Source organism: Corapipo altera, unplaced genomic scaffold, assembly GCF_003945725.1.
Source record: "Corapipo altera isolate COAL_440 unplaced genomic scaffold, ASM394572v1 0, whole genome shotgun sequence".
NCBI lineage: Eukaryota > Metazoa > Chordata > Aves > Passeriformes > Pipridae > Corapipo > Corapipo altera.
Genome location: NW_020884872.1, coordinates 70,755,387 through 70,783,143, shown reverse-complemented (window position 1 = coordinate 70,783,143; position 27,757 = coordinate 70,755,387). Strand labels below are relative to the sequence as shown.

Below are 27,757 nucleotides of genomic sequence, written 5' to 3'. Positions count from 1 at the left end.
AAGCTACCATCCCCAACAAAAAAACTCAGTCTTTATCTTGCTTGTCTCACCTGATGTTTTCAGTGCTTCCAGAACTTGAGCTTGTGACAGAAAGATTTTCATTGCACAAAGGGTCAGATGCATAGGGAAACCTGCTTTCAGTTGTAAATATTGTGCTGAGGGGTATGTAGTCTTTGCCTTCCTAAATGCAAACAAGAAACGCACGTGTTACTCCGGGGACCATGTGGCCAGTCACCCCTGCCCTGACAACAGCACGCAGTTTTGACATTAGTACCTGCTGGACATTTGCTTGCAGCAGGTCACCCAGCTTTTTCACCAGCTCGGAGAACCGTGGCCTGTCATTGGGATTGCTCTGCCAGCAGTCCAGCATGATTTGGTAACTGTGAGGACAAAAGCAAAGTGAGCACATGGCAGGGTTACAGCTCAATTTGATCTAAGGCAGTGCAGTCACTGACAGCTTGTTAGAGTTAACTCCTGAACCTGCCTGACTTCACAAAAATTCTCTCTAACACCACGGAGACCTCTTCCTAAAAGTAAAACAGTAAACTTTCCACAAAAAAAAAAAAGAAATAAAACCTTCCTGCAAGACCCTGGAAGACCACATCAAAAGAATAATTTAGCCAGCTAGTCATACTTGCTTTTTTTCATTCCTAATTAAGCATTAAATCTTTATATTAAACATCTGTTAGCTGGCAATGTTTAGGTTAAGGCATCGTAAGATGACTTATATGAACGTGTCACTTCCTTGTATTGGTCAAGCTGAGCTTTCCTTCCTGCAATAAAATATGTGGAAGAGAAAAAAGAAAGTTCTTATCTACGGTCACTAGGATAATAAAATTAGCCGATGGGCAATAATCCCAGATAGGCATGGCTGGCTTGCATCCTTTTCTTCTTCCAGAATTATTTTTTGGTAAGTGTTGCTATTTAGAGTCACGACATAGCACTCAGAAAGGCACCAAGACACCTGCATGTATTTGGTTTTGCCTCCAGAGGTAAAACACCTGGGATATGTTCATGTTTCTCAGTGAGTTGTTTCATGGGGTGAATATTCAGTGTGCTGCATGTGCCTCCCTGGGCAAGATGCTCTGTCCCACTTCCAGGGCAGAGGGGCTGCAAACTCACGATCTCATTTGGACCCCCCTAAGTCTCCAAAAAGGTGTTGGCCATGCAGTAGCAGCTTGAGGCTGCACCTGAAGGCAGGGGAGTGGGGAGCAACAGCCGACGTCATGGTGGAAGGACTCGGACGACATGGGCTGGGAGGCTGCGGGTCCCTGTCACCTTCCTCTGCCATCAGACACTGCGTACAGGAAAGGGTGGACCCTCATTACCCGAGTGATTGCAAGGAAGCTTCTGCTTTCACTTCCTAAGTCAAGATGATGTTAATAATGTCACATTCCTCCAGCGCTTATCTGTGTGCATGTCAGTAAATATTAAACCTGGCGAGGAATGAATAACCTTCCTACTCCTCCTTGCTCAGCTCCCTTTGGAGCACAGCGCTGGTGGTGCACTGGGCTCAGGTCCATGTCCTCTCCTGCCCTCTCCTACCCTGTGGGAGGACCAGGGGGCCAAGGTGGGGGGTACACAAGAAAATACTGATGCAGGATTGAGTTTTTTTCCTTAGGCTGGGTCAGGGTGCTTTTACAGAGACTCTACATTATCTGCAAGGCAGGGCAGGATGGAGGGTGCTACACAAGGCAAGCAAAGGCATCTTACATCTCCTCGGTCGCTTGCTCCGGAGCTCGCATTCTTGTGCCTTCCTTCAGTCTGCTGCAGAAATCCTCATCTATTTGGACTCCAGGGTAAGGAGAGGCGCCTGGAGGCAACATTGGGAGAATAGATACATGCCTTGAGTTGGGTACTTGTGATCTAGCTGTAACCCTTATGCATCTCCCTCAAACACTTGGGATGTGCAGCACCAGGTTGCAGAGCTGGGGATCAGAGGATGTCCCCTCCACTGCAGGGTCTGGTCCTACCAGCTGCCGCAGACAGGGAACCGCTGCTGGTGGTGCTCCAAGCCCCAGACCTTGGAGGGGGACAAGATCAAACCCATAACTATTTGTGGTGCTTACCTGGCCTGAATGGAAAAAATACACATGAATTTGACTTGAGCAGTATCCCTTGAAAAGCCAAGTCTAATCTTTCTATTGGTTTGGACTACTCCAAATTCTAGTAAGCAGAGTATTAACAAACCCCAAATGCTCAAAATCACCTTGAAAAAAAATTGAAATCTTTGTTTTAAATCAGATCACAGTACATTTGCATTGTTTTTCTAGTTTCTCTGTTTTTAAGATGCAGCCTGATTGTGCTGTTGGTTTTTTATCTGTGGACAAAAAAAAAATCAGGAAAAAGGAGAATGAAAGAAAAAAAAAAGACATGTCGGAGAGTTGCCAGGTTCAAGGAGCTGGGGCTTTAAGAAAAAAATAGCAGGTATTATGAAGCTGACCGTAAAATCACAAGAGTTGGCAGGCTGACCAACAACATGTATTTAAACTAATAAATGATTGATTGTCCTGAGAATTGTATAGTATTGTTTCCTCTGCTGTTTGCCTCTTTTGTCAGCCTCTGTGTTAAACTCAATTAAGATTCTGCTATTCTGGTGGTCATTGTTGTTCCCACTCAGTGCACATCTTGTATCCTGCCTTTTCTACATGAAAGAAAGGGGGGGAAAAGCTTCACAGGGTTTTAATTTCAGATTGCATGCTCCAATTCATCCTGCGGCATCTGTGCAGATGCTTTTCACCTGCTGTATCCAGTAGCCTGGGTGACTGGCATGCTGAATCCCTCCCGGTCTTGGGATGGAAATGGAGGTGACAGAATTGGATACACGCAAATACCTCTCTGTGTTTGGCTCCCTTGCTCCCACAACAGAAATAAGGAACCTTTGAGAGAGCACCCAGCTCATGGCACTCAGTGTCTTGAATGCTGTCTGTGGCATGGGAGGTGATGCCTTGGGCCTGAGCAAATGAAGACTCACACTCACATCTCTGTGTTATCCCATAGAGTTCCACATTCAAAAAAAATGCTTTAAAAATTGCCTTATTTTTCTGGTTTGTGGCATCAGTCAAACAAAGCACTGCAACTGCTCTGGCTGTGCTGCCCTGCAAATTCTACCAAGGGTTTCAACAGAGAAAAGAGGGAAGCTTAGGTTTTGCTCATGGCAGAAGTAAGTGGAAAAGTTCTCAGACAGCTCTGCTATCCATTAAGTCTTTCAGCGTGGCAAGTGAGCTTTCAGTGTACCTTACAAGAACCAAAACTTCTAGTCCACAGAGTCGTGATACTTGCTCTGCCTCTATCTGCACAACTCACCTCTGACTGATTTAAGTCTTTCTTTATTAAACACCTGTCAAAAGATCATTGAAGGTAATGGATGTTTTTCCCCAAGCCTCAGTCCCCATTGCTGACTCCAGCTCCCAATGTGCAGAGTTAACATACCCAAGGAAAATATCTCCCACAGCAAGACCCCATAGGACCACACGTCACTTTTGGTATTGTAGATTTTATCAAATATGGATTCAGGAGCCATCCACTTGAGAGGAAGTCGAGCCTGGAGTAAAAGGAACAAACTTGACTATTATTTTCAAAGCCTAAAAGAATTTAATCATAGATTAATCAACTCTATATTGTTATGTAAATAATTACCATTCAACAAGAACCTGTGGGATTTCCTTGCAGGTAGTCAAGATAAACCCACACTCATTCAGACACTTTCTTAACAAATTGTTGGACTAAAAGGCTGTTTTTAAAATATGTGTGGCACAAAACACCAGACATTGGAAACCTGTGACCAGGCCTTTTCTTTACAGGGATGTTGGGATACGTAGGAGCAGAGGTCTCTTGCCTGTGTCATAGAGACGGGGGAGAAAACCCTGCATTTAAGCATAATCATTCTGTGATAGTGTTGGAGATATTCTGAGGGAAATTCTCAGAGCCTGAATTGCAGGAGTACATCAGCAACCCTTGAAGTCCGCTCAGCACAGCCTGTTAGGGTTTCCTGAGCAGTACCCAAGTTATGTGAACACTTCCCAGCTAATATGCAATGCTGTAAATCTCAAAAGCTATTTATGGATGTGGGAATAGCTGGCAGCTGGATGAGACCTCCAGAAAGAGACTGCGTGACACTCCCACGCCAAATTCCTATGGCACCAGTGGGTGCAGGTGCAGTTTGCTGACCCAGCCTTCACGTCAGGCCTGGCAAGGTGCTTCCTTCCTGCTCTCTCCAGCAGGAGCAAAACAACCACCGAGCAGGTGCTGGAGGCAGCAAGTCCTGCTCAGCTCCTAGAAGCACCATTGAGCAGCTTTTCGGGAGCACCGGGGGGCACACATCTTCTTTTGGAGGGACTGGTTTCCTTGAAGGAAGTTTACTGAGTAAGGGGTTTATGCTGAGCCAGCCAAGAAACACGTCTAAAAAGGAAAGTATTAATGGGGCAGAGCTGTGAAGCAGTTAGCATGTCTAAGCCTTATGCCTGAGGATAGAAATGCTTTCCAGAACCTCAACACATCTGGATAGCTCATCTTTGCTTTTGAGCTCTCAAGTTCAGGAAATGTGAATGTCTACAGAACATTTTGGTGGACAGTTTGAAATGATATGTTATAAACACTTGGGCAAATAAAAAGCATCTTGACTTACATCTCCTTTTCTCACATAATCAGGATTCTTATAAATATCTCTTGCGAGGCCAAAATCACAGATCTTCACGACATTGTTCTCAGATAAAAGGATGTTTCTGGCTGCCAGGTCACGATGAATGCACTATAATAAAGCAGTTTCACAATCAAGCTGCGTTTCCTTATTCTTGCCCACAAATTTCCTGTCTCCCATATCCTTAAAAAAATTATTATTATTATTATTGAGATCAATTTACTTTTTTTTAGAGAAGTTGACTGTAGTTTACATGAAGTTACTGTAAACAGTGGTAATTCTTTAAAAAAAAATAAAATTCTTAATTCCAGAAGGAGATAAATTTTTAAGCCCCTTGACATTTGCTGAATCATTTGGAGCTCCCCATCTAATATATGTTGAAATTAAGGAAAAACCTACCACACCCAAAAGATCTTTCCCAAATGAATGAGCTTGACCCACTGCCTTCAGTCATGATCCTGTGTTTATGGACTATGGAGACTTGGATAAACACACCATTATATTTATAACTCCAAGAGGAAAATGGCTCTTCCTTTGGGAGCTTTCCCAAGGAAGGTGTCACTAAAATGTAGACATGATTTCCCTTCTGAATCCCGTCCTTCTGCAGGGAAAAATCCTCAGCGCAAAACTCACCTTTCTGGAGGAGAGGAACTCCATGCCTCTGGCCACCTGAAAGCTGTAAGAGATGAGGTCCTCCATAGTGAGGGGCAACTTGTACAGATCATCAGCATCTGCAGAGGTAGAAAGTGGGGTTTGTTACAAATATCACTCATGGTTATTTTCCTCCTTTCTTACAGACCCCATTACTCCCATAAATTCAGTTTTCACAGAGTGGTATTTGAAGGTCAACCCACTGTAATTGGAAACAAAAATAGTTCTTGCTTTACACCCCGTGCTTTGGACACTGCTGTGTTTTCCCCAAAGATAAGGAGCAGTCAGAAGAAACAATCACACATTTTCCTGTCAGATTTAGTAACCCTGGAAATAATCTTTTTTTAAATCTTCTATCCTCTGGACATGACCCTCTGAGCGTCTCCCACGGATGTTTATTAGGGTGATAAATGAGGAAAAAAATTTCAGGGATGCACAGTATGTTGTAAAAATATCACAACCCATGTAGGGACAGGAAGGAATTAATACCTACCCTCCTCGTCCTCCTCCACATCTCTCAGACTTTTATCTTCCTGGAACCCAGAGCTTGCAAAGCTCTCGCTGCTGGTGACACTGGCCAACCTTTGTTTTTTGCTTTCCACTGGCTCAGTATCCTTTTTCTCTTTCATTGGCTCTCCCTGCAGAGAGTAGTCCTTCAAACAAACAGAGGAGAAGAGGTGCTACATCAGAGCGAAGGAGGGGGTGGGAAAGGAACCGAGTCAGACTGCTGTCGCCTTTCTACCAGGATGGTGGTCTGTGGCGTGTGTGGGCACGTCTCCCATGGGCGGGGGTGTCTAGTGCTACTGGTAGCCAGGGACTGGTGACAGGGCTGTGCTCCACCAAGGCTGCCATCCCCAGAGGGCAGAAACATGGTGGCTTGGGAGCACCAGTACATGATTTTGGGGTAACCAGGGCTGTGGGCTATTCCTGATGTGGACGCGTCTGCGGGGGTGTGGCTCATCTCAGCTTGAAATGAATCATCTGGAAGAGCCCATTTCTCTCCACCAGACAGAGAAGGAGCACAAATGGATGAGCTGGGAAGGATGTGCCCACAGTGCAGGTTCCAGCCCTCTCAACATCAGCAATTTTCCCAGGCTGCTTAAGGCATCTGCCTCTATGTCCATGTACAGTGCTTGGTGTCGGGCTGTAAGCCCTTCCAATGAGGAGCAAGAGCACTTGGTGTTTGAAATACAGGTACTGCTGAAAGTGACTCCCTCTCTTCAATGCCTTTATCCAGTACTTTCATCTGATGGTCAAGGATGTGATGGTTTAATGAGACGCATGCAACACTGTTTGGAAAATGCCTTCTTACAGCTACCTGTAGAGCAGCCAAGCTGCCTGGCCATACTCTTGCCCATCTTACCTTTTGACTTGTCCCGTGACCATCTCTCTTCCCTGTGCATGCTGGTGCAGAGTCAAACTTCCCTCTCCTTCCTTCCTGGGCAACCTTCCCAAGGGTACTGGAGCACTGCGCCTGGGAACACTACTCACCAGGTGAGTGACTCCACTCAAGATGGACCCTGCACAGCCCTAGTCCCTGCGGAGCATCCTACTTCAACAACCCCATGTAGAAGGACGTGGCTGCTCTGTCTAAAGCAGAGTCCAGCATGGACAGCCATGGGAACAGAGACTCAGAAAAAGCCTTTTGGAGGCAGACGTCATCTGATTGTGCCCTCCCACAAAGCCCTTGCAAAAAATAACCCTGAGATGCTGCTGAACTTTTAGCACAGCTGAGCAGAGGTTTTGAGGCCTGCTGTTCAGCATCCAGGCTCCTAAATCCCATTTCATAGACCTGGATCCTTTGGGGGATTGTGCTGGAAGTGCACAAGCATATAATTGGCACATTTGGGTTTAGGTTTGTAATAAGAAACATGCCATAAATTTGATTCAGAGGATTGTGGGATATGGGAACAAGACTCTAATCTCTTTTCCTCTTGATAGGCCTTTTCCTTACACAATAATATTACTTGTAAATCTCTAAATATTAGAGTGTCTTGGGACATGAGATTTAATTGGCATTATCTCGGTTTTGCTCCCAGCAATGCTGAAATCAGAGGGCAAAACCACTTCCTTTGGTTTTGCTGACACCAGTCTCTGAAGTGACCCCAAGCTCACCAGGAATGGGTTCAGCAGCAGCAGAGCAAGAGGACATGGGGACACTTTGGATAGGATTCACTTCCCCTCACTGTATGTAGATGGCTCCAGCCACATTACTCACATCAGTCTCCTTGCACAGGCAGGGACAGAGAGAGATGAGTCCTTTCTTGGCACAACACATCCCACACCAAATATTAATATAGGTCAGGTGAACTTCACCCCAAAGTCATTTTTCTCCTATGGTAAAAGAGAGTCTAAGGAGACTAGGTCAGAAGCTGACATCTATGCTACCAATACTTATGTCAGGTAAGATGAACCCTACCAGGAGCATCTGCCTCCTCACCTTGTTAGGGCTGAAAAAATTCCTCTTGCTCTTCAGATAGTTTGATAAATTCCCGTACTTACAGTATTCAACAATCACCATCAGAGGCCCTGGTCAAAAACAAAAAAAGCATTCTGAGCAGCGTAAAGCAATACAAGGTGGCATCAGTTCTGAGAAGGATAGTCTTTCATGCCTGTAACTATAACTTGAGTCCAAAATAACTGGCAACATGTCCTAATGAAGTCAAAGGCTGCTTGAAGGACATTGGACATGTTATCAAAACAATACTGTTTCTGGAAATTAGGACAGGGCCTAATTTTTGAAAGCTGGCTCATGAATCTGTCCTGAGAGACCCTCTGTTTCTTCTTCAGTCAGTTCAAACCGGAGTCTCACAGCCCACACACACTTGTTGAACTAAAATAGGTGACATACATAAAACAAACAATCGCTATTACTGGCCTTTTGATTTTCTAGTGTAATACCATGGAGAATTTTACAACAGCTGCCTTGTGATTTGTTGTTCAGATCCAGCAGCTGATATCTCTTGTTCCCAGCCTTTCCAGTTCATGTTTAACTTGAGCTTGAGCAGTGAAATGAGTGAGATAAAGGACAGCAAGTGGCATGGTCCCATATTCACATTTCACATGATAATACTAAAAGAGGGTTTAAATAGAGGAAAAATTTAAGGGCTTCATTAAATGACTAAAAGTCTCTTCTTATCTTCCTCCTTTTGTTTCACCAACTATGGGATGAGCTCAAATATTACAAGTTAATAACTTCACCTCTGGATGAAAAACAACATGGCCAACTGACTGTTATTGGGAGGTAATCCAAACCCATTTTCAGGGCACTGCAGACTTTTTTACCTCCATTTCTTGTGCAAGCTCCCAGCAAATTCACAATGTTGAGATGATGACCAATGTGGATTAGGATTTTCAGCTCTGTCATCAGTGCTTTGTACTCACTTGCTGTGGCTCCTTCTGTAAATACAAAATAAAAGTCAATGTGAAATGGCAAAGAACTGGTCCTGCTGAGCTTTACCACTTCTTGTTACTTTCCATTGAAATAATCTCCATTACTGGATGTACTTCTTGTGTTGATGTTCCTTCTGTATTCCCCCTGCTCAGCATCCTCTCAGTTGCAATTAAATAAAAAGAGTCAGACACTCAACTTCCTCCCAGTAGACTCTGTTATATTTAGAACTGAGAGAATTTTTTTTTGCATGAATAGTTTTGATATTTCACCCAAAAAATTTGAAAGAACAAATAAGAAAGTATTTCAAGATTATTACTAACTCTATCTAGAGGAGGTTTCATTTGGCTTGACTTCATCTATCTAAGTTTTATATACTAGCCTGAACTAAATATCTTAAGGAGTCAGTGGAAAGAGCAAAGTATTTCCAGAGGCTGATGCAGACATCAAGTTTAGCCATCTGTATAGGGAAAAGAGTAACTACCCGGTAGTAATGATTGTCCGGTTCTGTCTGTTATATAGGAAGCCTGGAGACAGACAGGGAAGTAAATTTTAATTGGTTCTAAAGTGATATGACTGCATCTCATCCTACCAGTCATGAGCAATACTACTACTACTAATAATAGTAATAAAATGAGAAATCCCTCAAATAAACCCAAAACATTCGATGTAGTGTTGAGTGCAACTTTTCATTCCCTCTGAGCACATTTTTTCCTGCAGAATTTAATTTTGTAAAGAAAGCAAGGAAAAAAGCATATTGCTTTGTGTAGATCCAAAAGGAGTTTTTCAGTTTAGTGACACCAAGAGCAAGAAGAACAGCGCTGGGGAAAAAACTCTGGAGCTAAGTCATAAAGGGCTTGGTTCAACATCTGAATGGAAACAGTTTTCCTTGGTGTCCCACACAAAACTTGTCATCTACCTAGCGACCCACTATTTGCTTGTATAGGTGGTGACACTTTCCCTCCACTGCTGCCTTGATGGTGCTGACTGTCACAAGAAGCCTGCTGATGGACACCAAGAAATGTTGAGCCTGGCAGACCACTGTGCCAGCACATATGTCTGCAAAACAGCTCAGTTAACCCAGGGTCAGACGATGACCCAGGTGACAGGCTGAAACCAGTGAACACTGAACCCAGTGACAGAGATGGCTACTGGCCCGCTGCTGCAGGAGATTTGGACAGGGACCAAAGATTTATTTTCCTCACATTTTCCAGCCATTCTTGCTGCACGGTAGTTGTTCTTTTGACACTGACTACCAGAGTATTTCTGTGCTTCTGGAGTAAGAGAGAGGAGAAAGGTTTGCAACCCTCTCAGCTGCAAATTCTGTCCTTGGGAATGATCCTGTATAGCATGTACATCCCCTGAGAAAGCATTGGACATTACATTGCAGACAAGCTTGTTGAGGACAAAATCAAGAGCGCGCACCCTACATGCTGTACGGATGTCAGACTGTAGGTCTGAAAGTATCGCACGAGGCCCTCCAAGGGCTGGGATTGACACATATGGATCTCCTGTAAATGATAAGTAGCATCTGTGAAGCTAGGAGCCACTGCCTAAGGTGGATGTATTCAAAGTACACCTGAACAGATTCAACCAAGAGCACTAAGGATCCAAGCCTGATTGGCAGAATAGGGGATGTGTCCTGGCAGAGAGCAATACCAAAAAAGATTGAGGGATTACGACAGACAAGTAATGCAGAATAAGCTCCCAGGGTAATGCAAAAAAGCCTGCTGTGATCTTTATATATATAAACAAGGGAAAGCTAAATACTTATGAAAGGATGCCACTAGGACTCTGGATTAGGGAATTCAACCACAGCTGCTGCAGGCTATGACTGAATATCATACTGCTTGCTAATTTCCCAAGTGCCCTCTTCAAATCAATGTGAGGTTTTTGTCCTTTCTGCTCCAATGAGAAAGGTGGCAGTGAATAGCTGAGTATGAACAGTGCTGGCAAATCCATTGTACAACCTGGGTGTCAGCATCCTAAACACCAAGTGATGAACCTGCAAAGGGTTCAGAGAGGACACACCTGCACTACACCACCAAGACTTAAACTGCTGAATATATTTAGCTTAATAAAAGGGCCTTGATGATAAGAAACCATTATATAATCCGATGTTGAGGGTTAGAGTGAGAAGCAAAAGTCAGAGAGATGCAAACTACACATAAGGCATCTGTTTTTAACAGTAAGATGATTATTCATTGGAAATAATGACCAGGGAAAATATAAAAGCTTCTGTGTAAGTGTCTTCACATCAAGGTGGATGCCTTATCCTTCAGCTACATTTCCTTTACAGCAATTGATATAGGGTCAATCTAGTATAATGGTACAAATTTTTATTGTGAATGCAATTTTTATTTCATAGTTCTGCCATTTCAATTGTGGTGGACCTGAAGCTTAACTTGTACACATTTTCAAGGCTTCCAAGAATTATTGTGATAGGCTCTTGCTTTCAACAGAATCATATAAAAAATTAAACACTGTATCATTTTTTTCAATGCAGCTTTACAGCAAGACACCTTTTAGCATTTTCACGGCAACTATTCTGCATGTTGGTGATTTCCGAATTCCAAAAGCAGATGCTTGTACCACCTTTCCAAAAGCTCCGTGTCCAAGAGACTTTCCTGCAAAGAAAACAAAGCAGAGAGATGCATTCTGGTAAAAAAGAAATCGTCAACAAATTGCTTCATGAATTAGTCCCATGCGGATACATGCAAACAGAGAAAAAGGGCTGCTGCCAGTTCTAAATTAAATCAGTACTGCCTTTTATATGTGTATCATATATCTAAAATGTAATTCTCAGTATGTCTGTCAATAGAAGAAAATAGCATATGTTATCAAAGCAATGTAAACATGAAGTGGAATATGCTAAGCCAAAAACCCCCCGAAATGTATGTCCACCCTAGATATGCAAGTGTTGTATTTTTTGTAGCAAGTAAAAACCATACAAAACTTAATCTACATGACTGAAAAGCATCAACAGACTGAACCTTGTTTTGTGAAGGGCTTAGTATTTGACAGAGAAATACAGATGAATCAGTGTGTGTCTAAAAATCTAACGTCACCTTTTTCAGTTACTGCCTGTAGATTCTTCATTCAGCAGATGTATAAGGAAAGCATAATTAAGACTAAAGTCTCAGTTTTCTTAGTGAATTAATGCTCTTAATCCTTAGTGTTTTGGCTGTTCATGGTTTCTACAAAATGAACTTGCAGTTTCAAGTCCTATAAACCCCATCATACCTTTGTTTAATCCATAGCTTTAATCTGTTTCCATCACTGTTGAATCACTTCCCACATTGAGATAACCCACTTAGTCACCACTTGGAAAACATACCAGCTTGTAAAGCTACACAAAGCTGCTAACCTTTTATAAAGGAGAATGAGCACTGGAAACAGCACTTCCTTCTCTAAACAGCAGCGGGATTTAATGGGAAACTGTAATAACAGTTGCTCTGCTATTGTTTGTACAGTGCTCAATGGTAGTGCAGAATAGGGCTGCTTTAACTTTTCAGGGTGTAGCTCAAAACTCCACAGTTTAGTATGTAGATTGTGGCTATGGTTGTTCTTGCAAAAGTTCCTTTTGTCCCAAAAGGAGCTACAAAATTATTGAACAGAGCAATTAAACAGAGGAATATTAAGTTGCCCAAGCGTCTGAGTAGTCAACTTCTCACAGCCTTCAAGCAGCTATGCTGGATATATTTGGAGTAATGCTCAGGTGTGAAATGTTGCAGTATTTAGATCCAGACCAATGAAGCAAAATGCTCTACTTAAGTTTTCCACACTTGATTTGGATTTAATGGGCCACTCAGAACTCATTAAAGTGAACATACCCCTCAGTCAAGGAGTTTTTGGATCAGGAAGTTTCCATTTCAGTCCCATTTTAGCAAGGTCCTTCAAGCATGTGAGTTGCTGGACTGGGGCATCAGCAAAAAGTACTTGCAGACACCGAACTCCATGTCTGTGGGAAGGCATAGGCTCAAAGGTGTGTTCCTTTCTCAGGTTCTTTGCCACGGTTTGAGTGATCTGGGTTTTCCCCATATGTGGCTTCATATTTTCCATTCTGCTACACAGGACAGTTCTCATATGAAGCTCTGTGCTGTGGGCTTGCATTGCACAGGAGGGAGCGGAGCTCAGGAAGCTATCCACCATCAGTGTGATTGACATTGCACTGCAGCCATGAGGCAAAACTCCCTGGGGGTCCTGCATCACAGCATCAGCAGTGTGTGACCTCTCATAGATTAGGAAGGTCAAGCCCAAGAGTGAGGTGGGAAGTGCACAATAGCTCAGCTAATGCTTGTGCTGGACTGCAATGTTATCACCAACCACAGTGTCAATAATTTATAGCACAAACATTTTTTCCCCTAATGAAAAGATGACATTTTGCTCTCAGTGAAGGTAATCTATACTGAATGTTAATTACCCTGACTTCAGTGATGCCCATATGAAATTTCCTATAACATCTGTACCTCTTACAGATGAAGGGGGAGTACTGTTATATAAGAATTGCATCACAGCCCTGGGCTGTGTGTACGTGTGCTGGAGGAACACACAGCAGAGGAGATGTGGGCTGAAAGGAGAAACTTATTTGCGAAAGTTATAATAAATATGTGTCCTGGAGGACAAGTAGGTGGGAAAGAAAAACATGATGCTGAAAGGGATTGCATTTCTAAGGAAAAATATTTTTTAAAAACCATAGAAGCACATTTTGTGTTTGTGAGACACTAATCCTCAGAGACTGCCAAGGTTACTCAAAGACTGAGCCAACTGTCATGTAAGCAGGACTTGCACTGAGCTAATCTAGCATACAGCACACACACAACTTCTCCAAATCTGGTTCTCATTCACTGTCAGCATTCTTTATTTGTTTATACCAGTTTCTCCACTTTTAACTCATTCTCTGGTCCTCATCTCTGGACTCTGAACACCAACCCTGCAAGACATGGGGTTTTCCCTGGTGTTTACATTCCATTTCTGCTTGTTTCTTTCCCAGTGGTTACATTGTCTGCACATCAGGCTCTTGGTCCATCGCTGTAAGAAAACTGTCTAAAGATTGAAGACACTCCAGCACAAGGTTTCAGCATTCCCAGAATTGTGTATGACAATAAATCGCGAGCAATATATTTCAGCTGTACTTATCCACATCTGGTCAGCTTGTGTCTTCTGGCAGGCAAATTAAGTGTGATCCTAATTATATGCACGTGTTAATCACCCTCTGTCCCTGATATCCAGAAGGCAGAAGGAATTTGTTACAGCTCCTAACTAAAATACAAGGATTTTCTAGATCTTGCTGCAGGACAAATGTAATGCATGCCTGAAAGAACAAACAACACTATAACAACGAGGCTGAGCTTATAATTGATATTTTAATGTTGACCTTTTTGTTAAAATCTGTGTGGTTTCTGGAGGGAATCTTCAGCTTCAAAATACGGTCCCTACTCACCTTTCCTTCTCATCAGCCCCACTCTACGCTAAAAAAATAAGGAATGCTCCCAAGCTCATGCCTTTCACTGGGATAGATGAGCTAGCTGTAGGTTTAAAGTTTCCAAGGATATTTATTCATTTATGTGTGGATTTATGTGTCACCACATTCCTACACTTTATGGTGCACTCACAAGAATGTTTATGAAACTGCAGCATGGAGGGAAAACAAGGAGATTGTGCTGGAGAGGAGGAAAGGGAGAAACAGGGAGGGGTACAGGATGAATTATGAGGACCCATTCCTGCACTGGCTTTTTTCCAAATGAATATGTAAACAGGTTACGAGGGAAGAAAATCATAGAATCATAGAATATCCTGAATTGGAAGGGATCCGCAAAAAACATTCTTGTGGATGAACCTGGCCCTGCACAGGACTACCCCAAGAATCACACAATGTTCATGACAGCATTGTTCAAATACCTCTTGAACTCTTTCAGGTTTGGTGCTGTGACCACTTCACTGAGGAGCCTGTTCAAGTGCCCAGCCACCCTCTGGGTGAAGAACCTTTATCTAATACCCAACCTAAACCTCTCTTGACACAATTTCAGGCCATTCCCTCAGATTCTGTCACTGGTCACCACAGAGAAGAGATCAGTGCCTGTCCCTCCTCTTCCCCTCATGAGAAAGTTGTAGACTGCAATGAAGTCACCCCTCAATCTCCTCCAGGTGGAACAGATCAAGTGATCTCAGCCACTCCTCATATAGCTTCCCCTCTAGAGCCTTCACTATTAACACAGCGAATCAACAAAATTACAGTAAATGCCAAAGGTCAGATTCCTGGAGTCTAGAGAGAGAAGAATCCAAGTTGGCAGTCTGTTTTGGAATCCTTTGGTTACCTTGTTTTTGTCATGTTTTAAGTAAATCAGTCTGAAAAATACAGAATGAAGGATTCTTGTCTGTATTCTCCTTCTATGGCCAGGTGCCCAATTCAGTGGATGAGGGAAAGACTGTGGGTGTTGTCTACCTGGATCTTAGTAAAGTCTTTGTCACTGTCTCCTACAGCATTCTCCCGGAGAAACTGGCTTCCCATGGCATGAACAGGTAGACTATTCACTGGGTAAAAATCTACCTGGATTGTTGGGGCCAGAGCATAGTGGTGAAAGGAGTTCACATTCCAGCTGGTTGTCAGTCACCAGTGGTGTTCCCCAGGGCTCGGTACTGGGGCCAGCCCTGTTCAATATCTTTATCAATAATCTGGGCAAGGGGATCAAGTGCACCTTCAGTGACTAGAGGAAATGGCCTCAAGTTGTGCATGGGCAGGTTGGACATTAGGAAACATTTCTTCACTAAAAGGGTGGTCAGGCACTGGAATAGACTGCCAAGGGAAGTGATGGACTCATCATCCCTGGAGGTATTTAAAAGATGTGTAGATGTTGCAATGACGGACATGGTTTAGTAATTGATTTGGCAGTGCTGAGTTAATGATTGTACTTCATCTTAAAGGTCTTTTCCAACATAAAAGATTCTGTGATTCTATTTAAGTCTCCTACCTGGAGACAAAATATATACGTGAAAAATCAGGTAGACACAGTCAGTCACTCCTAAATGCTGAAGTTCATTCACAGACTGGTGCCCCTCAGTATGGAACAGATCACACCAAACCTGGCAGTATGTTGTGCTGCATGTCTAGAACACACCCAGCTCCTCTTTATCTGTGGTTATAGATAATCTTACTCAATCACTGCAAACTCAATGTGAAGTATGCCAATATTACCTAGTTTAAGTCTTTCCCTTGCAATTTCCCACTTGCTGGCATCGTAAGGCAGACGTTCACATTGCTCATCTAAGGGAACTTCATCAGGATCCATTATGATTGACAGGTAATGGTTGGTCTTCATTTCAGAGGAATAAGGCTAGAAAACAAATATTGCAAAATTAAATAGAGTATAAGGGTATCTGTCAGCATATTCTTGTTTAGATCAAGGGCTCCAAGGTCATTCTGTTCACAGGATTGTGTGTTTCACAGCAAAATAGATGGTTTGGTTAAGCTGATTTGGTTATTCTACATATTGCAAGACTTTTTGTATAGAAGAAACTCCTTCCTCTAGCTTTCCTCCTATGTGACATACCAGTTTTTTCAATGAAATCCATGTGGATCTGTATTAACATATGGTGTTATGACACAGGGCCCTCTGCACATTCAAGAGAAATGTTTTCATCAAGTGACTAAACATTGCAGATAAAAATAACTTTTCTTCATGATTGTGCAAAGCAAGAAGTGGCCACATGCAACAGATGGTGTTCAACTGCCAGTGTTTATTTTTTCCATACACCCGGCAAAGATAGGTCATATGTGGTTAGAAGTTGTGCAAGACTAGTCATCAGGAGACTAGATATTATACACTTCAGAAACTGCTTACAAATTTTCACAATTTTTTTTATTTCTTTGGTATCATTGCTGAAAAATTTATGCAAATTATTAGAGCTTGAAGGAATTTATAAACAGTCAGACTCAAAGACATAATTTAAAACATACCATTTCAAAAGAAATCACCAGTGCAGTTTCTCCTGAGCAAATGGATTATCCATTTCACATGAGAAGTGTAAGGAAAGATGAATCTGATCTCAAAGTTTTCTGCAGTTCATCCATTTTGAAATATATTTTCCTTCAAAGAGCATCTAGACTGCCATTCTAATTCACTGGACTTTTCTTGACACAGGAGTACTTATATTTCAATAGAAAAGGTCTAGTGTTTGCCATAATTTGCTGACTATTAGTTGGAATTTATTGGAAATCTCCTGAACTAAACTTCAGCATGTTGCTTTTCCTAAACTTGTGGAAGTAGCACACAGGTGCAGGCACAAACGTACAGATATATCCATGTACTGTTTTTTTTTAATTTGCTTTAATTGTCTCCTGTGACTTTCAGCTTTCTTCCTCTGCAGATTGGAAAAATGTCCCTGATACCTGCATTTCCAGGCGTTTTTGAGAAGAATATTACTAACTGTGCATGCCTTGATTACAAGCACAACTGGACTAAAATGACAGTAACTAATAGCTGCTCGTTTAGTTGCTTTTCACCACATCAAAGAACTATAAAGTTAGTCCCAAGAAAGATTGTAGTGATGCTTGGGGAAAACTGAGGAGGCATAAAGCTTGGACCCAAACCATCCACTAACACTGAGCAGGACATGGATAAGTGGGATACGGGTAGAAACAGAAACCTGTGTGGTGCTCCAAAAAGGGTGTTTCTAGATAGAGATGTGTGTACCTGATTGCTCCTACCAGTCACATAGAAGAGCTTTTAAGTGGATTCATCCCAGAAAAAGCAATAACGGAGTGGAAAAGTTCAGACAGCTTCCTGCAATTCTTCCTTCAGATGCACCAAGTACCAATTTTTTGACACAACTAGAGACTTGAAGTAACATTTTTAATGATGAGGAATTGTTGAGGTTATTGTCTTTCTCTGTATGCATAACAGACAGGCTTCAAGAAAATGCTCTCAGAGAAGATGTATTTCTTTTCTGTTGCAGCAACATAATTTCTATATAAAGTTTAACTTAAAGCTAATTCCAGACATAAATCCTTGAGAGTAAGGGTTTATAAGGGAAACACAGAGAAGACCATAAACATAGACCAACACTAGCTGGAAAGGCTCATCTGGAAAGGAGCCTTCATATGTCATCTAGTTAAAGTTCCTTGTTCTACAGCAATGATGATTATTTTTATTATCTTTTAACAATCTAAAAAGTTTTGGTCTCATAAAAAAATTAAAAAAAATAATCTGCAATCCTTTGCTACATTTAAAACTCAAATTTTTCCAAGAGTTTGCAGTCATGTTACAAATTGCATCATCATTACTGGTGAGCATTCAGTACTAGTCCCCCTTGCCTTGTAATTTTGCTTACAGCTATGAAGTTTCTCCAGAGCTTCAGCTGATTTCTGCTTTTCTTTCTCCGCAAACTCTCATGCGTCTCTCCTTACTGAAGTTTGTGGCAATAAAAATACAGGCAGAGTGACTGCTGCCATGCCACCCTGATTCAGAGGTCCATCAGGCTGCACCAACCTTTAGCAATCATCACGCAACCACGTGGGATAAGCTCCACTGTGGTGGCTGTGAGCTGATTCCTGTGGTGTCATGCTGTGATACCTCTTGGGCTGGGAGTGCTCAGTGACACCGTGGAGTGGGAGTGGGGAGAGGGGGGCATGCAGCCATTTCTCATCTCATGTCTTGCAGTGCACCCCGTCGCCCCAATACTGCCATTCCCTCAAACCCATCTTCTCCTGCAAGTTACCCTGAGATCTTTCTGAGCTACTGAGGAGTTGTATTTTCTGCTTATGAAAGCTGCTGTGGTTTAACCTGCCCACATCACATGAAGCAGGCATGGTGCTGTCAGCAAAAAGGGCTTTAAGTCATCACAGTCAGCCTTGGAAAAGAAGGAGGGTCAGATGCAGGGGCTGTTAGCTTTATCACACTGATAGAGGATCATCTCTCTAGAGGCTGCACCATCAAAACTGGTTCAGTAAAATATCACTTCGGAAGTGATGTAATTATACCTGACACTGTGCAAACCAGACCCCAGCACTGTCTATGAAGATCTGTCATTCCCACTCAGTCAGATCTTCAAAGACATTAAGATGCCAAACTCCCACAGCTCTTACAAGGGAATGGGGATGCCTTTGGTGGGAGTCAGGTACACAGATTCTTGTGATCCTCAGAGCCTTGTCCCCACCCAGACTTTGCTTCCTGGCTTACTCATATTCAACCTTGCAAGTCACAGTTCCCCAGCAACCACAAGCAGCCTGGTGATTGCACCAGGAGCAAAGGTGAGTGGTATTACAGAATCAGAGAATATTTTGAGTTTGAAGGGACTCACTAGGATCATCAAAGTCCAACTCCTGGGCTTGCACAGGACAACCCTAAAAGTCACACCACAAGCCCAAGAGCATTGTCAAAATGCTTCTTGAACTCTGGCAGGCTTGGTGCTGTGAAAGTGGTGGTGCTGCAGTAAGTGAAATGGAATTTTTTTTGGTAAACTCAGAAATTCCACTGGCCTGGGAAAAATTTTCTAACACGAGCAAAGGGCTGTCAAGGAGAGGCATGTGTCACCAGGAGATCCCAGTCTGTTCTTACCCTCTTCAACTTGCGAATGAAGAGGGTCAACAGGAGCCAGAACAGTGTCGCAGCCACACAGGTACAGGTCAGGGTTATCAGCTCCAGGTTTGACCTCTCTGATATGCCTGGGAAAATCAAGCAGCAAACATTTTAGAAAATGACCTGCAAAGCAAGGGCACTTTATGTTTTTTTTACCATTAAAATAAAATACCAGGAAGGACCAGCTGCTTTTCAATGGGGAATTAATCTCTGTTTGGACTGGATCACAGAGCCAAGAAAAAAGGTCTCCTGCAGTCTCAGGAGAGGACAGGGCTGCACAGAGGGGATGGCTCTGCTGGCCCTTTCCCAGGGGCAGTGCTGTGGTGTGAGAGCTGCTGATAACACGCAGGAGAAACTCCAGGGAGGGCTTGTGCAGGCACCAGTGAATCCAAGTGTGACCCAGGGCATGCTGCAGTGCTGCTGCTTGGGGTTTGCTGTCCAGGACGTGATGCTTTTCCTTGAGCACTGCTCAGAGAGCTCTTCCCTGCTGATGGCTGAGACCTGCAGCCCACACCTCCTTCCCAGCTGTGCTGGAAACTCACCAGCCCTCAGCAAAACACTCACTGGGGTAAAGCTGGGGGTTCCTTTAGAGGCTCATGATGCTGCCAGCAGGAGTCCATGAGCTCTTCTTCGCATGGCCTGGATAGACCTTATCTGGCACCTGGAAGATCAGCTCATACAAAGCGTGGCACAGGGGCCCATTCCCACAGGTCAGAAACCTAGGGTGTATGGCCCAGTGCTCCCTTCAACCCACTGGTTCCCCAGTGGTCTCTGTGCCCTCAGGGGTAGCAACACAGGGCCAGGCTCCTTGAGGGGACACGGAGCCCTCTCCTTTCCCAACAGCACCCCACAGAACCCAACAGGCAGGAAGAGCTCTCCAAACCAGGGAACAAATTAAGCACAGAAAGGGAAAAACAAAACCAACGACTGAAAACAGAGCAGCAAGAAAACATGAACATTAAAAATCTGGAGTGTATTAGAGCCCACTGACAGATCTTAAAAAAAAGCCAAAATAAAACTCACTTCAGACTGCTATTTAGGGATGTGTAAAATAGTTTCAGAGCAGTCTGTTTTGTAAATTCTGTGATCAAGTCAAAATCCCACACTTCCCACAATATGTTTTCCATCTGATTGGTAGCAAATGCAAGAAGAACCCTTATATTCTGCTACTTATTTTGAAACACCCTCCAGAGAGGGGAAATGGGAGGATGAGGAGGAGTAATTCTGAACATGATTTCACAGTAGTTTTGTCAACTGCTTTTGCATACTTTCAGAGCCTAGCATCTTGGTGTTACTCCAGACACATGCAAAAGGGATGATTGATGTCTCACTGGTGGATTTATGGGGTAATCCAGAGGGATGTGTTTCCTGGTTTTAGGCAAGGCTAGAGAGCTTTGTTCAGAGTGTATGAGCATATTGCCTAATTAGCATAATGTCTTCCCTCCCTAAAGGTGATAATCAGATTTGTATTCATGCCCCATATTGCTCTGGTATGTCCATTCAATGAGCTGTGAAAATAAAGCTCATTGGGGAAAAACACAACTGCAACACAAACACAACTGCAACTACAAATGAAGATACAAAGTATCTATTCTCCAAGAGTGCTATTTTTTCACAAGTATTTGTGTAAGTACTTGATTTAGACATGGAACATAGTGATGGCATAAATAATACAGCCTAATGCAGCTTGCTTATTCTCTGGTATCAGCATTTCCTTTTACATATGGATACTCTCCTCTTGCTTCTGAGCAGCACATGTGCTGATGGTGAATAATAATTTCTGACATTTATTCAGCAAAACCTGGAGGGGCTGAAGTTCATTTTTTGCCACTGCTCCATATAGCAGGACACAGAAAACAGAACACTTGAGGCATGAGGGTGCTGCCAGTCCTGGGGTGGAAGACAGCAACCCTCTAACCACTACAGTATGCTGCCCAGGAGTTAGCAAAGAGACACAAAGGTGCTGTCTTTGAAATGTTCAAGCAACCATAGAAAACTAGAAAGCATTTCCCAAGACGGAGTTGGGCTGGGTTATCAAGTGCCGGATTCCTAGTCTTGCTAAAAGACCTGAAGCCAGAGCTCTCATGTGCAGGAGAAGGTTTGATTTGAGGCAGAACAGACAGAAACACTCAGAAGAGGTCTTAGGATTAGCAGAGTTTGGAGAGCCTATAGGTAGGACTAAATCCCCCTCTCTGCCTACCAGCCCAAGATTTCTGGCTTCCCCTTATACCTCCCTGCCAAATATTTATTCAACAGCCTCCTCATCAGACAAAGACTTTCCCTCGTGTGAAGCTCTGGCCCATCTGCCTTACACATTGCCACAAGCAGCAGCCCCCTTCTTGCCCCAGAGCCGCTCTAAAAGCCCTCCCGTACTATACCATGTCTCTGCAGTGCTGCAGAGGGGTCAGGAGGGGCGAGTGAAGAAGTGCCACCAGCAGCACTTCTCTCTCTCAGTAGTAACAGAAGCCACCAGAACTGTGCAAATATGCCAGGATGAGAGCCTGGATTAATGTGCCAATCCCTCCATCTACAAGCTCAAGCCTTTGGCTGGCATGGATTTGCTCATTAGGATTTCAGCTCTACACACCTAAACATTAAGCTGTGGCTTAGGTGTCAATCAGGGGAAAAATAATGCCTGGGGCAACAACACTACTCTGTTGCACCCAGAACATCCCCTATCCTAATGGGACCTACCCTGTTTAATCCATGTGATCCCACAATCACAGCAGTGCAACAGTGGGATGGGTTCTCAGAGTTGCTGAGAAATTTCCATCCTTGGAGGTAGTCATAACCTAGCCAGATAAAGCAATCACTGACTGGATGTACTGTTGGTGATAACTCTAGTTTAAACTGAGATTGAACTAGAGAATGTCAGGACTCCTTTACACCCCACTTTGGTGGACTTCTGAGGTAACACGAGTCTAAGTGTTCGCCTTTACTCTTACAGACATAAACCAGGCTGAACTTCACTTAATAGCTGAGGGAATTCCAGTTAAACTTCATGGAGAAGTTCCTGATGACTTCAGTGACCCAAAAGGCACAACAACTTTTTGATATACAAAGTCAGAGAGGTTAGGTAGGTAGGGAGGTAGGTAGGTAGGTAGATGAGTGGATAGACAGATAGAGAAATAGATAGATAGATAGATAGATAGATAGATAGACAGGTAGATAAATGATAGACAAAGTTATTATTAAAAACGTAATTAAATAAAAGTTATTTAAAAGGCAAGACACCATTTTCATAGTGTCAGAATAGTCCATTGAATACTTAATAAGTGTGACACTTTCCTTTTCAACAGCAGGGTTCACATTAAGTTATCAAACATCACCTTTAAGACAGGACACATTGCTGTATTCATTTGCTTGTTATACATTCATATTTTAGCAAGCATGAGCGGAAAGGATGCTCCTTCCTTTTTCAGCCCGTCCACTTCAGGATGAAGCATCTCTCCAACTAGTTGTATCCCTGGCTCCTGCTGACAGGGAGTGTGAGGGTTGTCCTTAGGAGAAGCAGGGCAAGGCTTTCATGGCAAGTCCTCCACTCTGTAAGCAGGTGACCCCAAAAGAAAGCTGCCCAAGAGCCTGTGTCTCCCATGTGCTAAGCAGCATGTGTCCCCAGGCTTTTAGGTATACAGTGTCCTCCATCAGCTGGGTGCTCTGGCAGCCATTTGCTGTTTCTGTTCTGTCCTTGCCTATTTGCTGCCTCTTTGGTTCCTCAGCCAGGAGCAAGAGGAGAGCTTGCTCTGACATGCCCAAAAACATGGTCCCTCTTCTACTCAGACGGCCCAGCAACTCCTGCTTCCAAACTAAACACAGGCTGTGATTATTTAAAGACGGTCCTTTGATTCCGCCATCCATTCATCCATCTCGGATACAAAAATAACACATTGTTTTATCTGTGAGTATAAGAATTTTTTTCAGAGGAAATAAAGAGAGCAGACGGTTTCCTTCCTGACTCATTCACAACTCTTCCAATCTGCTAAACATGGACATTGACATGAGGCACTGCTCCACTCTCTTTGATCTGCGGCCCCATGTTCTGAGAGCTGCTGGGATGGAGGGAAGGCTTTGGTGCTCACAGAGGCAGGCACAGGGCCTGTGTTTCTAAGAAACACAAAGAAAGTGGCAAAGCCTAGATCTTGCCTCTCCAGGCTCAGGGATGAGGTCAGAGGCTGCCGTTCCCTGGGAGAAGGACAGGCACCCCATAACAGTGTAGGAATGAGCGAAAAAACCTCCAGTGAATTCTATTCTTGTAGTAGGAAAAGGGTGGAAAGGCATTTTCCTTGATCATAGTAGATAAGACAAACTGTCTTTCTTTTTAATGTCCAGTCTCAAAGCCACAAATTTTAGTATAGTAGTCTTCATCTCCTGCTCCCACAGGAGTCATACAAGGACATTGACAGTGGTCCCTCAGGACATGTAACCAGAGAAGAAGCTTTCTTGGCTGCTCTCTTTTCTCTCTTCTGGAGTAGGAGATATGATTTCCTAGATGCCATCTGACAGAATGCTTGTGGTTGTGATAAATAGACAAGCTGCAATGATGCTAAAAATCAATACAATAATGACAATGAATTACATAGTCCAGGACTATCAATTAGTAGGATGCATTGGACAGCAAGTTACTCTTTTAGCTATTACAGCAGCCTTAAAATCCTTAGTGTTATCAAGGCACCTCGAGGGAGGTAACTCTGCTTTTCAACTCCACTCTCATGAGACCCCATCCGGAGTGCTGCATCCAGCTCTGGGGTATCCAACATAAAATGATGTGGATCTGTTAAAGTCAGTCCAGAGGAGGCTACTAAGATGATCAGAGGGCTGAAGCATCTTTCCTATAAAGACAGGCTGAGAGAGCTGGGTTTGTTCATCCTGAAGAGGAGAAGGTTGCGAGGAAACCTTATAGCACCTTCCAGTACTTAAAAGGGGGCTACAAGAGACCTGGAGAGGAACTTTTTCCCAGGGCATGGAGTGATAGGACAAGGAAAAATGATTTCACACTGAAAGAGGGCAGGTTTAGATTAGGTATGAGGAATAAGTTCTTTACGATGAGGGTGGCGAGGCACTGGCACAGGTTGTCCAGGGAAGTTGTGGTTGCCCCATCCTTGTCAGTGTTCAAGGCCAGATTAGATGGGTCTTTGAGCAACCCGGTCTAGAGGAAGGTGTCTCTGCCTTGGAACTAGAGGTTCAACCATTCTATGATTCTATAATTATTCATAAGGAGATAGGCATTTTTAACTCCTTTATTTCACCAGTTAGGTCAGCCCATGTAAATATACTTATCCCTGACATTTTAAAGCAAAAACATTATTGTATCATCACCATTAACTCAGACTGATAACACACTCATGGCAGAAAATCAATACTGATTTAGTATCTGTAATTGTCTTGTGCTGTAGGGTAGTATCCAAATACTAAGTAGTATTCAGATACATTAAGCCATTGTACGAGAACATCCACAAACACATAATCCCTGCCCAAGACACCTGGTGATACTCAAATTTTCTTCTATAACGAGAAAGTAAATGCATTTAGGACTCTTTACTTAACACATGAGGTCAGTAGAATAGATTATGTCAAATTTAATTCATACATGGCACTGACTTATATGGAGAATGTCAATCTACTTCTCTTATCTCATAATTTATGAGCCAAAAGGGTATTTAATGAGATCAGAAGGTCACTGAATAAAGTTTATTTTTATGCAGTGTAGATTTAATTTATAGAAGTCACTGCCACTGGCACGGGTCGAGATTGTCAGAAGGCAGAACAATGCTGAACTTTTAGATGAGTAGCAAACTATCTGAAGTAATGGTTATAGAAATAACTAGGTCATACCTACTTCTCTGTAGTAGCACCTTCGCATATGTAGCTATCGCTAGGGTAAAATCTTCTAGTCTTATTTGGCGGTTCACTTTACATTGAAAATAAACAAATGAGAATATCCCAAGCCACTAATTTCTATGGAATTAACCTGAAATGCGAAAATGTGTGGGTAGGAGAGAGTTTCTTACTGTTTTTTGTTTGTTTTGCTGATACTAAATTTACGTTTATCACCTACCCTGACCTGATCTTTGTTGAGTTGAAGCAATTCTTCTTTTTAAGTCAGTGTAAACACACACTGAGTTAGCATTTCCTGCTAGGCTTCCTTTCCAACCTGGTACGCTTCCCTTGCTAGGACTTCCTTCAGATTGCTGCCTTCAGAGATCACCAGATGAGTCTCAGGTCATACCTCTGCCCTTCCAGCCTGAGTAAGAACACCACCCTGGAAAGCCTGCACTTCCCATTTAATGCCATGCTTTACCTTGTACCGTGACATATGCCGCACTCTCCACAGAGCCTTTTAAGTTGGTGGCTATACACTGGTAAAGTCCTTCATCCTCCTCTTTTACTCTTTCAATAAACAGCATTCGGCTTCCGGGTCCTAAAATTATTCCTGTGAAATGAAATATTTGCAATGAGAGGGAGCCAGGATATAAACAAAAACTGACCCTTGTGTAATAATATCTGCTTCAAGTTCTTCTCAAAAGAAATATGAGCCACAGACTGCACAGCACAATGTTATCTGCAGGAAAGTCAAACATACTTGGACGCTCTCTGGATGTTTTGGAAATCACTGTTTGCAAAGCACTTGGGTGAGTGAAAAAGCTCAGCCCAAGGAAATGATCTTGGAAGCACTTGGTACTGTCTGTGTTGATTAGCACTGTGCCTAGGCTTTCATCCAGGTGTATCCTTCAGCATGTCTCCAGCTTTTGGAAAATGAGTAGTCTGATTACTGCTCTTACAGGTACAGGTTTGCCCCACCAGCAGTTCAAGCTTAGAGCACTTCCAAAAGATATCTAGACTGCCCCTATGGGCAGCAGACTTGTCTCAAATCTCACTTGCCCATGTGGCACAGAATGGTGGTCCCCTTCACAAAAGGACCCCAGATAGTGCATGGAGAGGTCCCATGAGGTGTACCCTAAACCACAGGAGTTACCTGAAGTTTCAACATCTTGTTTATTCCAGCTAGGTCAACCCAAAGCCAGCCTGCACAATACTCTAAGAAGCAAGGAAGAGGCAGGGAGCAGATTTGGCCTCAGGACTGCCTGCTGCTGAGGCACCCTATAGCCAGGAAATGTGCAGTCAAGTACACACTTGTGTTTGGCTCCATCATAACTACAGTCCAATCAAAATGTATTCCCACCATCTATTTTAGGCACCTAAGTAAAGTACTCTGACTTAACCTCTGGAAACATCCTCCTGGTTCCTAATTGTATGTGTTAGACAGATAACATTCATTTTAGAGGACAGCATTATTAATGCACATTACAACTATGTGGTCACCATAAAGCTGCATGGAATCTGGCTCTAGATTAAGTTTAGTGCTTGGGTTGCAAGTCTGCGCAGGCTTATAACTCACTTGGAGAAATCCTCAGACTTTTTTCCAGTTGTCTTTATTCATGCTATAGTAATTTCCAATAATGCAGGACAGAATCATAACTACAAACTTTCTAAAACATTATTATAGAAGACTACACTTATAACTCAAGTTTGTATGGACCAAACCTCTTTGAACATTTTTATTGAGTTCAATGTGTGCTTTTGATCCAAAAGTGAATGAATTTCCATGACAAAGGTTTTGCCTTTTCCTCCGTCATTCATCTCCATCTGAAATCTCCAAGGAACACTTCCATGACTGTGGTGACAGCAGCTGGACATTTAGTCTTAGCTGATCTTTGAAGCCACATTCCAGTCACAGCAGTAAACATCTCCCAAAGTTTTCCTGTCACTAGAATATGCCACCTGGGAAACTGTTCCTTTCTGTTGCACGAGACCTGGATTCCTCTGCTGCCAGTAGACACGTTTCAGTTTTGGACATCCCAGATATGGATTTAGTGTTGTAGCTTGTGACTCAAGAACAGACTTTGAATGCCTTACCACAGACTCCCCCTGGTACTCCCATACACAACGCAATACAAACAGATTGGTTTTCTCTTGCCTAGCTATCTTCTGGCCAAAACACCCAATCCTTAGGCTCCCTCTATAGTAAATGGAGGGAAGTATCTTTCTCTGGAGATGACTCTTATAAGATGAAAATTTTTTTCCACTGACTCCATAGAGACTTGTTGTGTCTAGACCTCCAACCTGGCTCAGGTTTTGGACTGAGACAGAACAATCTGGAGCACCTGTGTTGCTGCCTGCCTGCCTGGAATACCTTGGCAATACTTCTTCCTTGTGTCTGGCTACTGGTACCAATGGCACTACAAATGACTACCTATGGCAGATCGGTTAATAAACAGCCTGTCAGTGGTAGGTGAGTACACGGAGCTCTCACCTGGTTCTTGCTGTATTTCCTCATGGTTTTTAAACCAGGATATCTGGGGCTCAGGGATACCACGAACCTGGCACTCCAACATGGCAGATTTACTGGCGTTCACTGTCTGATCCATAAGATGCCGCAGCAGGGCTGGTGCCTCTTGAGCTACAAGACAAAACAACACCTCTGTTTTACATTCTTGTAAC

General features: G+C 43.1%; 1 protein-coding gene across 1 annotated transcript in view; it reads right to left on the bottom strand.

Moving 5' to 3' along the window:
• FLT1 (fms related tyrosine kinase 1) overlaps positions 1-27,757 on the bottom strand; it is a 111,334-nt gene that overhangs the window by 8,555 nt on the left and 75,022 nt on the right. Inside the window, exons 14-27 of the mRNA XM_027651768.1 lie at positions 27,570-27,716; positions 25,557-25,688; positions 19,238-19,344; positions 15,877-16,015; positions 11,204-11,308; positions 8,576-8,689; positions 7,731-7,819; positions 5,784-5,943; positions 5,273-5,370; positions 4,628-4,750; positions 3,433-3,544; positions 1,714-1,813; positions 275-380; positions 51-181 (exon numbers count right to left, since the gene is read on the bottom strand). Coding sequence (XP_027507569.1) covers positions 51-181; positions 275-380; positions 1,714-1,813; positions 3,433-3,544; positions 4,628-4,750; positions 5,273-5,370; positions 5,784-5,943; positions 7,731-7,819; positions 8,576-8,689; positions 11,204-11,308; positions 15,877-16,015; positions 19,238-19,344; positions 25,557-25,688; positions 27,570-27,716 — 1,663 coding nt within the window. The remainder of the gene's footprint in view (positions 1-50; positions 182-274; positions 381-1,713; positions 1,814-3,432; positions 3,545-4,627; positions 4,751-5,272; positions 5,371-5,783; positions 5,944-7,730; positions 7,820-8,575; positions 8,690-11,203; positions 11,309-15,876; positions 16,016-19,237; positions 19,345-25,556; positions 25,689-27,569; positions 27,717-27,757) is intronic.